The sequence below is a fragment of the Larus michahellis genome, chromosome 8 (assembly GCF_964199755.1).
Source record: "Larus michahellis chromosome 8, bLarMic1.1, whole genome shotgun sequence".
NCBI lineage: Eukaryota > Metazoa > Chordata > Aves > Charadriiformes > Laridae > Larus > Larus michahellis.
Genome location: NC_133903.1, coordinates 35,838,772 through 35,851,837, shown reverse-complemented (window position 1 = coordinate 35,851,837; position 13,066 = coordinate 35,838,772). Strand labels below are relative to the sequence as shown.

At 37.8% G+C, this 13,066-nt stretch overlaps 1 protein-coding gene across 3 annotated transcripts in view; it reads left to right on the top strand.

The window, feature by feature from the left end:
- LOC141747925 (putative oxidoreductase ZK1290.5) overlaps positions 1-11,361 on the top strand; it is a 49,899-nt gene extending 38,538 nt beyond the window's left edge. For 2 of the 3 annotated variants that reach the window (XM_074598956.1, XM_074598954.1), the window contains 3 exons: positions 2,864-3,046; positions 3,580-3,639; positions 11,065-11,361. In XM_074598956.1, the coding sequence (XP_074455057.1) occupies positions 2,864-3,046; positions 3,580-3,639; positions 11,065-11,166 (345 nt within the window). In that variant the 3' untranslated portion in view covers positions 11,167-11,361. Of the gene's footprint in view, positions 1-2,863; positions 3,047-3,579; positions 3,640-5,849; positions 5,952-11,064 lie in introns of all 3 variants that reach the window. The other variant, XM_074598955.1, reaches the window with a different exon arrangement.
- Positions 11,362-13,066: the final 1,705 nt, after the last annotated feature.

Below are 13,066 nucleotides of genomic sequence, written 5' to 3'. Positions count from 1 at the left end.
TTTGAAGGCTCTTATGCCTGTCACTCATTAGGGGAAAAAAATACATTTTATAAGAATTTAGTTAATATATATGTTGCACTTAATAAAGTGATGCATTGAAACCAAATATAAACTGTCCCTCTCCAGATTCCGTGTAGGAATGTTCATCAATATTTTTTCTACTTTTATAGAAGTGCAAATTACTGTGTCATGACCTCAGAGAGATTTAATAATGTTAATATTGCCATTAATATTGAGCTCTATTATGTAAATTTGTACAAGGTAGAAATGTATTTTAGTCTTTTGAGGCATTAGGAAACAACCCCTTTGTACATAAACTCACCTCAACTGTTCCTCTATAGAGAAAGCATTTCTAGGCTTATATTTCAGTTTTTTAAAAAGAAATAATAGTAAGACTGTGCATTATTCCCATTGAGAAACTGACTGAAATCCAGACGCAGGGAAAGCTTACCAGGTGAAAAGAAGGGTGGAAAGAGCAAGGCTCTTGTATACCATCATCTGACGTATGAGTTTGTAGGTCGGTGTGTCAGGATCATTATTAGGCTCAGCTTTTCCCCATTGCGCTATGACTGTTGTAAAAACACAGTGCTTACTTAGAGTTCCTCTGTGACTGACCAGCAGCTGGGAAGAGTTCTGTAATGTGAGCTGCAAACTGTTTTATTAAACAAATGCCAGATTTTACCCACAGATCACTCAGGGCAGAGTGCCAGAAAAGATCAAGATCTTCTACCACCATATGACAGGCAGCCCTCTCCTGAGAAAAGTTTGGTGACTAAAATAGCAAGGGTGGGGCAAGCTAGGAAGTAGGAATTATTATTTTGAGGGGAAGCACATGCTGGCCACTCACCCTGTGCCTCTTCTAGCTCAGGATGCTAGTCCCTTGCATTCAGATGCTGCTAGAACCTTCCAGAAAGTTTTCACAAGAAAAATAATTTCAAGAGTGCTTATTTTATGCATTGGATTATTTTAGCAACATATTTAAGAAGAAAAATACTTGCTGCTACCAGCACACAACTGCATGTGCCAAAATTCAGTTCACAATATTTGGGAGTCTCTTGATTCAGTGAAAGGCACAAAATATAATTTTCCTGTAGTTGTTGTCAAGTAGTTGTTGCTGTGTATTCTGCTTGGGAAGAAGGCAGGTGACATCTCAGCATGCTGCTCTTGCTTGAAATATTTCTGGTGTAACCTGGAACTGTGCTGCCTAGAAATCTTATTGGACGAGCGGGTAAATTCTGCTTGCAGGTATATTAGTAATAAATGCTGAATAAGTTACCTGATGCTATAGGGGTACTGCAGATTTTTCAGCATTTCACCCTAAATACATCATTCTTTATTTAGTATTTTCTAGGCTATGTTATTTGTTACACTTAGTGTAAAGAATGTCTACCAAAATTGCTTATTGCTTATTGTTGTAATAATTGAGTAATACACCCCGCTTGCTCTTTCTTTTTTCCCCTGATAGTTTAGTGTAAAAACAGTGAGAATATTTTCTAGTCAGCTCAGGTGCAAACAAGTGAATAACTGTATGACCTAAACACCGGTCTTACACATATAAACATGAACTACAAAGGCTACTCAAAGGTCAAGAAACATCAAAGGTTGAAGACATGGATGTGTCTGCTGCTTGAACCTTGTTCCAGAGTCTACCTAGTAATTTAGATCATAGCAGCTTTGGGCTGACTCAGCCCAGCCTTCGAGGGGCACAGTTTTTTTTCTCAGCACATATTGAATGACTGCCAGCCTATTGTTCCCGACTATTGTTGTCTGAAAAGACAACATGTCCTAAAGATGAGAAACAGGAAATGTTCATTTGTCCTTTTCGTGGCAGAAGAAATTTTCCAGATTCCATGTGTTGAGGTAATTGTTCAGAGGAGTATTTTTCTTCAAAATGTGCAAGAGTTAGATCACTGAAACAACGGTGACGGCCAGTCACAAAAATACATCACGTGATTATGTATTTTATAAAAGAAAACACTACCCGTTTTCATCGGAATGCAGAGGAAGGTATGCTTCTTACAATGTATAAACTGTGATATACTTATTTAAATGACATAGTAAGGAATAAACAGCGGTTCTCTTTTAGCTGTTGTTACATGCCAGAACATGTGGCTTTTCAAAGATATTTACTTTCCGGTAACTTTTGTTTCCTTTTGCTTCCAACGACTGTGTCTTTGTAGCTTGTTACTTTTCCTCTTTTTAACTGGTTCTTGGCAATTTGTGATCTTCCTTCCTACAAAGGGTCTCCTTCACACTTCATTCCACAGCACGATTGCTTCCCTGCATAAGCTGTTGGTGACACCACACACAGAATACAGGATTTTCCATGTACAATCCATGCCAACGGGCTTTGCTTCCGAGGTCAGGCCCTCATCCTAAGCAAATTGTTGTGGTTGGTCTCTTGCAAACCCAGTCCCTGCCCAGCACCCTCCCCTTGCCCGTGCAACTCAAATATCATTAGTAAAGACACAGGAAAGGAAGTAGAGAAGGTAGGCTCACATTGCCAATAAAAATGATCTGATGCTAACTTCTGCTATACATTTGCATATATTTCTCAAACATAGCCCAGAACAAGAGTGCAAGTCCAGCTGCAAGTAGGGCAGACAGCTGCTCCATGCACCTCACTTCTGGGGGAAGCATAAAATACCCAGTAAAATATTGTGCCAATTAATGGCAAAATGCTTGTGGATTAATATACTTCACATGTCTTCTAAAACTGGTAACTTGTATCTGTCTACCAGAAGCAGTGGTTTCATTCATGTTGTATTTTTGAAACAAGAGAGTTAAAAATAGTTACCAATGACATTTTCTACTAAATGTACTCTCAAGGCTTTTACTAAAAGTTTATTTCTATTTATCTAAGGTTGAATACCACCCTTTCCAAAGACCCCAGGAGCTGGTGGATTATTGTAGGAGCCGAGATATTGTTTTCGAAGGCTACTGTCCTTTAGCCAAAGGCGAAGCACTCACTCATCCTAGTATCATTCAGCTGGCAAAGAAATATGGCAGAACTCCAGCACAGATTTGCATACGCTGGAGTATACAGGTAATGGAGGGTGGTAATAAAAACATGTCTCCTCTCTCAGGAAAAAAATGCAAATAGTTCGGGTTTTGTGCATCAAACCAGAATTTATACAGAAAGTATTTTTCCTTCAATATGTTGATATCACATGAACTAACTAAGCTGTACTGGAAATTTGGAATGTAGTACACAAAGCATGGCAGTATTTTTAAATATGCAAATAATCTGATTGTAGAGAATAAAAAGAACCACTAATAAGAGATGTTTTCAAACTAAATTTTACAAGCAGCACGGGGCATCATTCCATTTCTGTCACTCAACATGAAGTACTAAGCAGTGAAATAGCATATTAAGTTGACATAAACCACATAGTCTGTGTTGGAATTTAATGGAGTGTATATAATTGCAATTAAAAATAGCATATAGAAATGTCACTGTCCTCTGAAAATGAAATTAAACCTCAAAAGACATGAGGAATGTCTTGAAATGTTTCGAAGAGAGAGTATTTTCTTTGAAACTATGTACATTTTAATGATGAGAAGCATTATGTTTTTCAGAATGGGATTGTCACTATTCCAAAGTCCACAAAAGCAGAAAGGATACAGGAAAACTGCAAGGTAAGATTTGATTATGCACTCAAGTCTGACTAACATCCGTATTACTGGTTTTAATACTTTGGTTTGCTTGCCCATTTTCCTATACCAGTTTTATATTGGGGCAACTCAGTTAAAGTTGGCAAGTTACAGTACCATAAAATTACTGCAGTATAGTAGAAAACAGTAATTCACAAATGTCAGAAATCAACTGGAGAGTTAATCACCATGTGTAAAAAAGATATTCATAGGAAGAGCTTTCATAGTTCATTTTTATTATTAATATTTATATTTATTCCTTGGCTGATTGTAGAACATCCTAATGTGGTTATGGTTAGGTCCTTTTTGTGATAGGCACATAGGACAAATGGAAGGAGTTTGTATGCTGTGTGTAACACTATGAAAGCTGTAAAACTCTTTTGGGGGTATCCCAGATAGAGACCTTCTAAAGAAATCACAGTCCTGCCAGAGCTGACTCTTCCCCTGCCTTCTTCCTTCCACTCGGCTTGCAGAGAAGGTCCCAGCATGAAAGAGATGGACAAAGTGGGGAACAAATGAGGACTGGCAGCATGATTCCTCCCACTTTTTTTCTCTTTTCACACCATAAGTTTTTAATTCATTATTTAATTTTTCCTCTCCATTTCTCTAATCGGAAAGTGTGCTTTCTTTGGGGGAGGGGAAGGGAAAACACAACCACCTTATTGTTACTTCCAAAAATATCATAGGGGTATGAACTGTTTGGCAAATCAGGTAGCAACTTTGCAAGAAGATAGGAAACTTCTGTCTCCTAGTTAAATCAGAGTGAGTGAGTGTGTGTGTGTGTGCGCACGTGCAAATCAATGCACATGCTATGAGGATTTCTCCTGGTGGCTGTGCCTGTTTATATAGCTCCTCCCTTGACTATTTATTCTGACATGCACACTGCCTTCTGTGGTATAAGCACAGCTGTTTGTGGTACTGTATTGTGAACCAGATCAGAGAACAAAACCAGGTTTAAAATCCTTATTCATTTTTATTTTATTTATTTTCCCCAATGATATTTTACATCCAGATTAATTATGGCTTTTACAGTTTATTCTATGACCCCAGCAATTAATTTTACACAACTGAGGGAATGCATTGCAGCAAAACTTAAAACACTTAGAGTGGAGAGGAGGAGAGGAGAACTGGCACAGTTACCAGACATTGTTTATCACGCCTCCTCTCTTTTCTTTCCCCTGTGCCAGTGTGTTGGCCTGAGTGTCTACCGCCTCTAGTCAGGTTGGTGAAAGCATGGACCTCACTAAGCCCTCAGTATATAGTATAATACATAGCATTTCTAGTGCTGTGACTGGTCCCTGGTTTAGGTTTAAAAAGCTTGAGCACCGAGATTTGACTACAAAGGTCATTCCAGCAGACAGTGATTGCTGGATAATGCAGGATGGGAGGAGCTCATTTGGCAGCAGTTCAGGCTCTACGGGATCTTTTTATTGAGCATGGAGGAGCACTAACAAAGTCAACAGACCAGCTTAAAGCAACTTCTGTTCAGAAGTGATGATGTCTGAATAAGACACCTGCTAAGAAAACACTGACACCATCATTCATGTTGCAGGTCTCACCACAGCAGAAGTTGGTGGCTGTAAGAACCTATGCATGAAGACAGGTGGTTGCTTTCAAGTTTGAGTTAGAGCTGAGACACTATAGCCCTGTATCTGTTTCTGTACTTCCATGAGTGTTTTGTCTAAGTGCACGTAGAAAAGATAGATATAGCCTTTGGTTTGTTAGCTTTGTGAATGTCCTGTTACCTTCTAACAACTCTCTTTGGCTTAAATTCTGAGGAAAAGAACTGTAACATTCTAAACTGAAAACTGGGATATAAGTGGAATACTGAGCTCAGGTTTCCGGAGGGATTGTGGTCAGGTTATACATATACCTCTGGCAGTGACCATATAGAGTGCTGTCAAAAGCCACTTTGATACTACCCTTGTCTTTGACCCTTGCCTGAGGTCAGAGTGCTACAAAGCCATCTTAACAGACTCTACAAATGAAAACGAGTCACAAAAGGAGCAAAGAACCCAGTGGAACCTGTCAGCTTAATGGAATATTTGTCTATGACAAAATATAAGAATTTCCAGAAGGAAAAATAGAGAAAAATTTCTGCCTCACATTTAGATGAATCTTGGTCAGTTCAAATAACAGAAACACTTCTGATTCTCTCTATGTTCATGATGTTAACTGTATATGCATTCCCGTAGGTGTTTGATTTTACAATAGCAGAAGATGATGTTGAAATTCTGAATGGAATGCATGATGGGAGACATGTTTCCTGGGACCCAAGCCTTATTGTGTGAATGAAGGTTTGAGCTTTTTCCTTTGTCAGTGATCAGTGAGTCACACCATGTAATTTAAATTCAGGGAAGGTCACAATAAGAATGTAATCATAAGATTAATATCTGCTATTAATGATAACTGATTTGAAATCCTTAATGTTGATAACAGACAGAAGATATTTTTGAGGGTAGCACTTTTGTACAGAGGTCTTATATTTCCATCTCAAATCCTGATCCATAGTTCATTGAAGCCGATGCAAAGCCTCGTGTTTATGCCATTGACCCTGCATCAGGCCATTTAATCAAAGAGCATGAGGAGATACCCCTAAAAGTGTAAGAAAAAATGCTAACTACTAGTGTACAACACAGGTGTTAAGTCCAAAATATTTTTTCAAGTGCTTCGTTAGAGGGATACAATGTATGAATAAGAAAAAGCTGTGTGAAAAAGATACATTAATACCATTACTATTACAGTATTTATACGGTACAATCTACTGCAAATCTCCATAAAAAATAGAATCTCACTGTAATAAGCAATAACTGAGCATCACCAAAAAAGGTTTTATGCGATTATTGCATAATAATGCTGTTGAACCAGAGAGTTCTATGCATATTATTTACTAGCCTGTAGGTATAACAAAGTAGAAATCTTTCCAGAGAAGTCCATGTGCAAATGGATTAAGAGTTGAGCAGCAAGCTCTAAGGTAAGCTCCTCTAACAAAGAGGCATCTTTGTTATTACTGATCTTTTTCTCTTACTGGAAATTCTGGTGAGTTTTGTGTAGCTTTTGGTGAGAATTAGTTTGTCTTTCATTTTGGACTTGTCCAGGAAATCTCATTAAGAGACTATACTGTTCCTCAGATTTTCTTATAAAATATGTATTTATATTGAGAGATAGATGTAGATGTAGATATATGTAGTTTACAGATCTGTTTTGAGCAATGTCTGCAGTCTTTTATCGACTGAGTATTCAACTTCTAGTCACATTGATTTGATATTTTAGGAGTTCCTGTGTCTAGAAAGGTATGGAAAATCTGACTATGATTTATATTGTGTGTGGACTTCCTGAGGCAGTTTTCCCAGTGCTGTTCTGCTTTAGTCATATCGTGAAACAAAGCTCCTTAGTTTTTTATCAAGAAGTGACTTACAACAATCCTATATTCTAGCCTGCGTTGTTTGTCCTCAAAGTAGAGCTTCTATACAGCTTGGCTAAAATACAGACAAACTTACCTTTTTGATAACAGCTCCTCAGAATAATTGGCTGTTTTTTCCTAGTGAACACTTCCGCAAAAATTTGTCTAGATTTGCTTCTGGAATCATTAATGTATTATTTATTATTTTAAAATACAAGTTATTGTATGAAATGCTGTGCTCGCTCATACCTGTACAATGTACTGTTCCAAGAAAGATACACAATCTCCACAGTAAGGTTATCTTCTAGAGTTTCAAGCGTGGCCTGCAGTTTGGGGTCCTTCAGTATCTGGGAATGCCCCTTCAGGTGTCTAAGAACAGCTATGTACCTGGCTTAACTGTTGTGATGAGGCATTCAATAGTTCCAAAAAGTAAGGCTTATTTATGAAATTAAGGTAATTCTTGGGCTTTTTTTAGCTTTTGCAGAAACGATGGCAGTGACTAAGTGAAAATTGGAAAGATTCCCCAGAAATAAACCTTTCTACCAGTGGTCATTGGCTAATCCTGCTTTTGAAAAGTCACTTCATAGAACAATACTTCAGCAATATGAAAAAAATAAATCCTGTTAACGTGCTGTTGAGGGACTCGGTGCTTCAGAGTGTATCTGAATTCATGAAGGGAAGACTAGCAGTGAATCATGTGCCTAGTGTTCACTCAATGCGGCTTTTTGGCAGTGAAGACTTTCTGAGAAACTACAAAAGAGAAGTCGGAGCTTTACCTCTAATTCTCTCTAAAGAAACAGTTGTCAGCCACATCAACATACTATTGCCAACACAGATGATGCATACAAAGTGAACCAAATCTTTATATATGCTAGAAAATTCTAGCTTTTAATTTTTATTACCAGAACAATACTAGTTAGGACTAACTATGTGGCTAGAAGTCCCATGTTGGTCAGAACAGCTGTTTTTTCTACACTTATTTCTGACTGATCGCCTCCCTGCTCCGAGCTAAACGGAACTAAACCAGATTTTCTTGTTAATCCCCCACGTAGATGACTTTAGGCTACAGTGAGGATGGGTTCCTAATTCATGGTTTCTTCTGTCAAAGAGATTTTTATGATGGTTTTGTGTCTGCATCTGCTTTTGCTAGGAAGTCAAGCCACCATTTTCTCTGATCTAGATCATGGTCTCCAAGCAGTGTAATGAGTAATGAAAGGAATAATCAGATAGAAATAATATTACTAAGAAAGCATTCTTCTGGAGGAGCAGTTGTGGCAAGTTACAGTTTTAATCTGATACGTAGTTTCCTAACTTCCTTCAGGCTTAATTATTGTTGGTTCAGGACTTTTCTGGGTGCGGTTGGTTTTTTTTGGTAATCTTTCCTAACAATTCCTTTGCTACAGGTAGTGACTTTAGAACTACGAAAGAGTTTAATTTTAACTATTTACAAAAGTGCAATTTGAGGCAATATAAGCTTTTTAAGTGCCAGGATTCAGCTGGCCCGTGCTGTCTTTCTCCGGGGTGTAGTGTGCAGCTTTGCACATTGTGCCATCACTAATAGCCATTATTTTCTGCCAGAAGCTGTAATTGCCCCAAGAGACTGGAACCCTGTTATCTCCTGTGTGCTTGGGGTATATCACTGGAGCCTCTTCCTTTGAATACAGCATTCACAAGTTTTATACCATGTTAGTTAATTTAGAATCACTAAGCAAGTCCTCTTCTACTCTTGAACAGGTTGCAGAGGGAAAGACAGGCTCAGTGGATTCGTATTTTATGCGCCTCTCTACAATTAAATTGACATTACAGATGTGGTAGATAGTTTTGGTTTTAAGCAAAGGCTGTTGAAGATAAGTCCACATCACCTCATCGAAATGAACGTTTCTGAAGTACTGACAACTTTGATCCATGCTATAAAGAAATAACAGAACTGATAAGAAATTGGGAGACAGTAGTGAGATTTAGGGGTAGCTGTGAGGAGTGATGTTCTGTAATAGAAGCAGAACCTAGAAGACCAAAAGGATGTAAAAGTACTGAACATACAAAATCAGGAAGTTTAACTCCATTATTTCTCCTTCGGTCAGTTGGCCTGGAAGTGCTTATTTTTTGATATTATTTTTTTTTTAAACTCAGAATTCATCCCTCAAGTGAATTCTTGGAATGATATGCATATTCTTCCCCAGGGCTGGAATTCCTCCTCTTGTCCATATTTCTGTCAGACAAGCTTTCTCTAGGGAGAAAACTTTTTCACCTTTCTACAGTGACCATTTTTAAGATACAGCAATGCATGCATTTTATCAGTGTAACCCGTCATCTTGCCAACAGGAACAGGGAATACACCTGAAAATTGAACACTCGACTGATTGGGGCACTCCTTTCTAGTTGAGATAAACCATTATTTAAAATAAGATACAGTTTATCAGTGTTATCTATCTAAGTGCAATCAGCTGCCTTTGCAGGAGCACTGTGACTCTTAATGGAAGGGAACTCTCTTGAAACACATAAGAAAAGATAAAAAATAAACTGAAAGTCAGTGGAAAGGGTGAGGCCGTTTTCTATGCAGCCAGATAGCTTCCTGTCTGCCTCTGAGTGGCCCCCTCTCTCCTTTTTCTTGCCTGTTTCTGAATTTCATCTTTTATATTACTGGAGATGAAGGTACCTAAGAACATTTAATTGGAAAATAATGGGAATGGTTTTGTAAAGTGCATACTTCAGGAATTTATTTTTTTTTTAATCAGGCTGCAGAAGTGTTTCTACCGCACCTGTCCCCCAAAATAACTTTCGAGACATTATTTTTCTGACTAGCATGTATAATAAAGAAACTATAATACTAGCAAGTTCACAAATCTACTAAGCCAAGGGAGGCTTGTGAAATTTGGAGGGGGAGTGTACAATTACTTTCACAGTTCCCTGGTAACAAGGAGAGCAGAGATTGTTGGGTTGTTTTACATTTTGTTTTTCTTTTTTCTATGAATTTATTTTTTCCTAATGGTTCTTCGTGACCTGGATTCATCTCGTTGAATATCCATAAGCGTAATGTTGCCAAGATGAATTTGTAGTAAATCACTTCTTTGGGTACAGTATAAAGGTGGTGGAGGACTAGGCCGAAGCATAGCTGTCAAGGTCATACATATACTGTGCTATAAATTAACTTACCTGATGTTGAAAAATATGTATTTAATGGACTCTTTATATTAATGAGACGACAACCAGCTATTTTATATCACATGGTTTGTGAGATTTTTGCATGATTATCATGAATGCATTATAAAACAGATATAAGTACCTTTGGTTAATCTGAAAAATTATCACAGGTGGTTTTGGTTTGGTTTTTTTGGGAAATGGCTATTTTACTGCTTCCTCCCCCACCCCCAGTATTACACGTAAATAATATCTGTAATCTGCCAAATAATTGCAGATTTTCCATCCGAGACTTCTGTTTCTTTAGAATGGCCTGTTAAGTTCAGTTATGCCTGTTAATGTCTTTAGTTTATCAGAAAACGTACAGTTGGACTTCAGTTGACTGATCCACATCACTAGCATAAAAAATTTAACCTTCAAAAAGTTTTCTAATGCTGCATTATACAGTTTCATTACTGTAGAACTTCTGCTATATTTTAATACACATGAGAAAAACGTATGCCATGATGAGATATACTAAAGTGTGCTGTGGCTTTGGGTGCAGTGATAGCCAGTAAAGCTATCGTATGTCGCTTTCTCAACTACTTCAATTCTTTCCAATTGGACTTAAGCTTTTCCTAATGTTATGTTCAGATTAGTGATCTAAAAATAATGTACCAATTCTCACAAAAATGAATATAGCAAACTTTTTACAATAGCCTTTTAAAACCGAAAAGGCCATTTAATTGATTATCAATATCAAAAATTAAAATAAAACAGACCATCTAAATTATAGAATGTTAATACTAAACAAATATTTGTGCTTTAGGCTTTGCAATGTTCTCATCACTTTTCTTTTTCTGTTTTTTCTTTTTTTTTCTCCAAACCAGGTTTTTGATTTTAATCTGAAGGAAGAAGATATGGAATTTTTGAACGCTATGAATATCAACAGAAAATTAATTAATCTAACCTATCCACTGTGGAAAGGATAATTTAAAACCAGATCGTTCTATACAGCAAAAGTGATGCCACTGGAACATTAATTCATTTTAAACTGAACAATAAATCTAAATTGTTCTCTTGGGTACTCAAAGAGCATCTAATAAATACCAATCAATAATCAAAAATCAGTATCAATGGCTTGTATTTACTGTTACATTAACAAATTAATAAAATCATCTAGTTTACTCTTTTCTTTGTTGCTTTCTTACAGATACAGAAATGCTTACTTTCAGCATTGTCTCTGCTTTCTCAGAACTTTCTAGCATATTCTCCCAGTAAGGGTTGCGCTATCTCACAATATTATAATTAAGTTTCTTCTGCCTGCATGTACTTCATTTAAGGTGTCATTTTAACCCATTTGAACAAATTACCTTGGTTTTGGTTATTTTCCTTACAGATTTTGAAAAGTATTAGTTACTGAAAGGGACTCATAAGAGCATGCTACAATGCATGTAAATCTTGAAAAATTAGTCAAAATATGGAATATTTGTTTCGTAATAGCAGCAGAAATCTGAATCTGACTTTTTACACTGTTTTTTACATTTCTTCTAGTCATGAGAAGTTTGGGGGATTCTGCAGGCCATTCTTGGTACTTTCTTGGTGAGCAAACCTGTTCTGTCAGTAGTGTTTCAAGGATCTCCTGTCTTGACCTAGCACGTCAGGGAGGAATGGCTCTGGTTTGTGGCCAAAGTTGCGTCAGAATGAATAAAGGTACTTTTTGCTTATATAGATAAAGATTTTTGAAGGTGCAGAAGAGTAATGTCTTGGAGAAAAATCCTTTGCTAATCTGTTTTGTAGAGATTTCTTTATCTTTTCAAGATGGATAATGTTCAGACATTCCTCCAATGGAATTGTGAGTTGCCCAGCAGTGCTAGCACTAAGAGTATGGTCTTCTGCTGGTGTCAGAGGCCACCAATCTATTAGTATGCAGGCTTTGGGAGTACCCCAGCTTGCAACTTCTCTTCTCACAAGATCAAAGGAAATTGCCCTGTGACTATCCAGGTTTCTGAAACCCCCACCACATTAAGTTCTTATCAGAAGTTCCACAAGAACTTTGGTTTTCACAGGCAGTCAATATTTTATTTTACTGTTGCCATGCCCGAAAACATGACTTTCTGTTCATCCTAAAAACTCAAGTATCTAACAGCATATTCACGATCCCTGTGAACAAAACTGTCTGCCTCTTTCCGCTTGTGAACATGTTGCAGACACATTCTTTTAACCAGTTTGCCCAGGTCAGGCAGCTCTTATGTATCAGTTTGGTGTCCCAATGCGCACAGCCCTCCTGCCGGCACTCAGCTGAGACCTGCGTTCTGGTTATTTCTGAAATGGTGCACGAATAATGTTGCATTGTCCTTTCGCCTTATTCTGACTGTAGGCAATTCCAGAGTCGAGTTCTCAAAGGAGAAATATATGCCCTGGACTTCTGTAGTGTATTTCACAGAAGTACAAGCTGCCTTAACACTGGACCTGGCAGTTGGGGAGGTACTGAGAAAAGAGTTCTCGTTCTGTTGGTGGGGATAGAGTATAAGCCTGGTGTAAGTCACCTCACTGAACACTTACCAGCGTATTTTTGATAGAGTTGGCTGGACCAACCTGAGTGTACCTCTGTTTGTGTTTCAGCCTGTGTAAGCAGGCTACAACCTGTGCAGCTGAGCCACTTTAACCTATCATCTCTGAGGTTTCAGACAACCTCAGTTCAAATCCAGCTGATCTGGCTTCATTTGCCTGAGAAGAATGAAGCCGTACTTCAGTTTCCTCTCTGCTGAGATGTCAAGAGGGCTATAAATGTGTGTGGTGATCTAATTTTAATGATGCTTTTTGTGATACAAATACCCAGCTGTTTGGAGTGCAACTGAAACTGCCCAGGTATTTTACACAGCCTCTGAC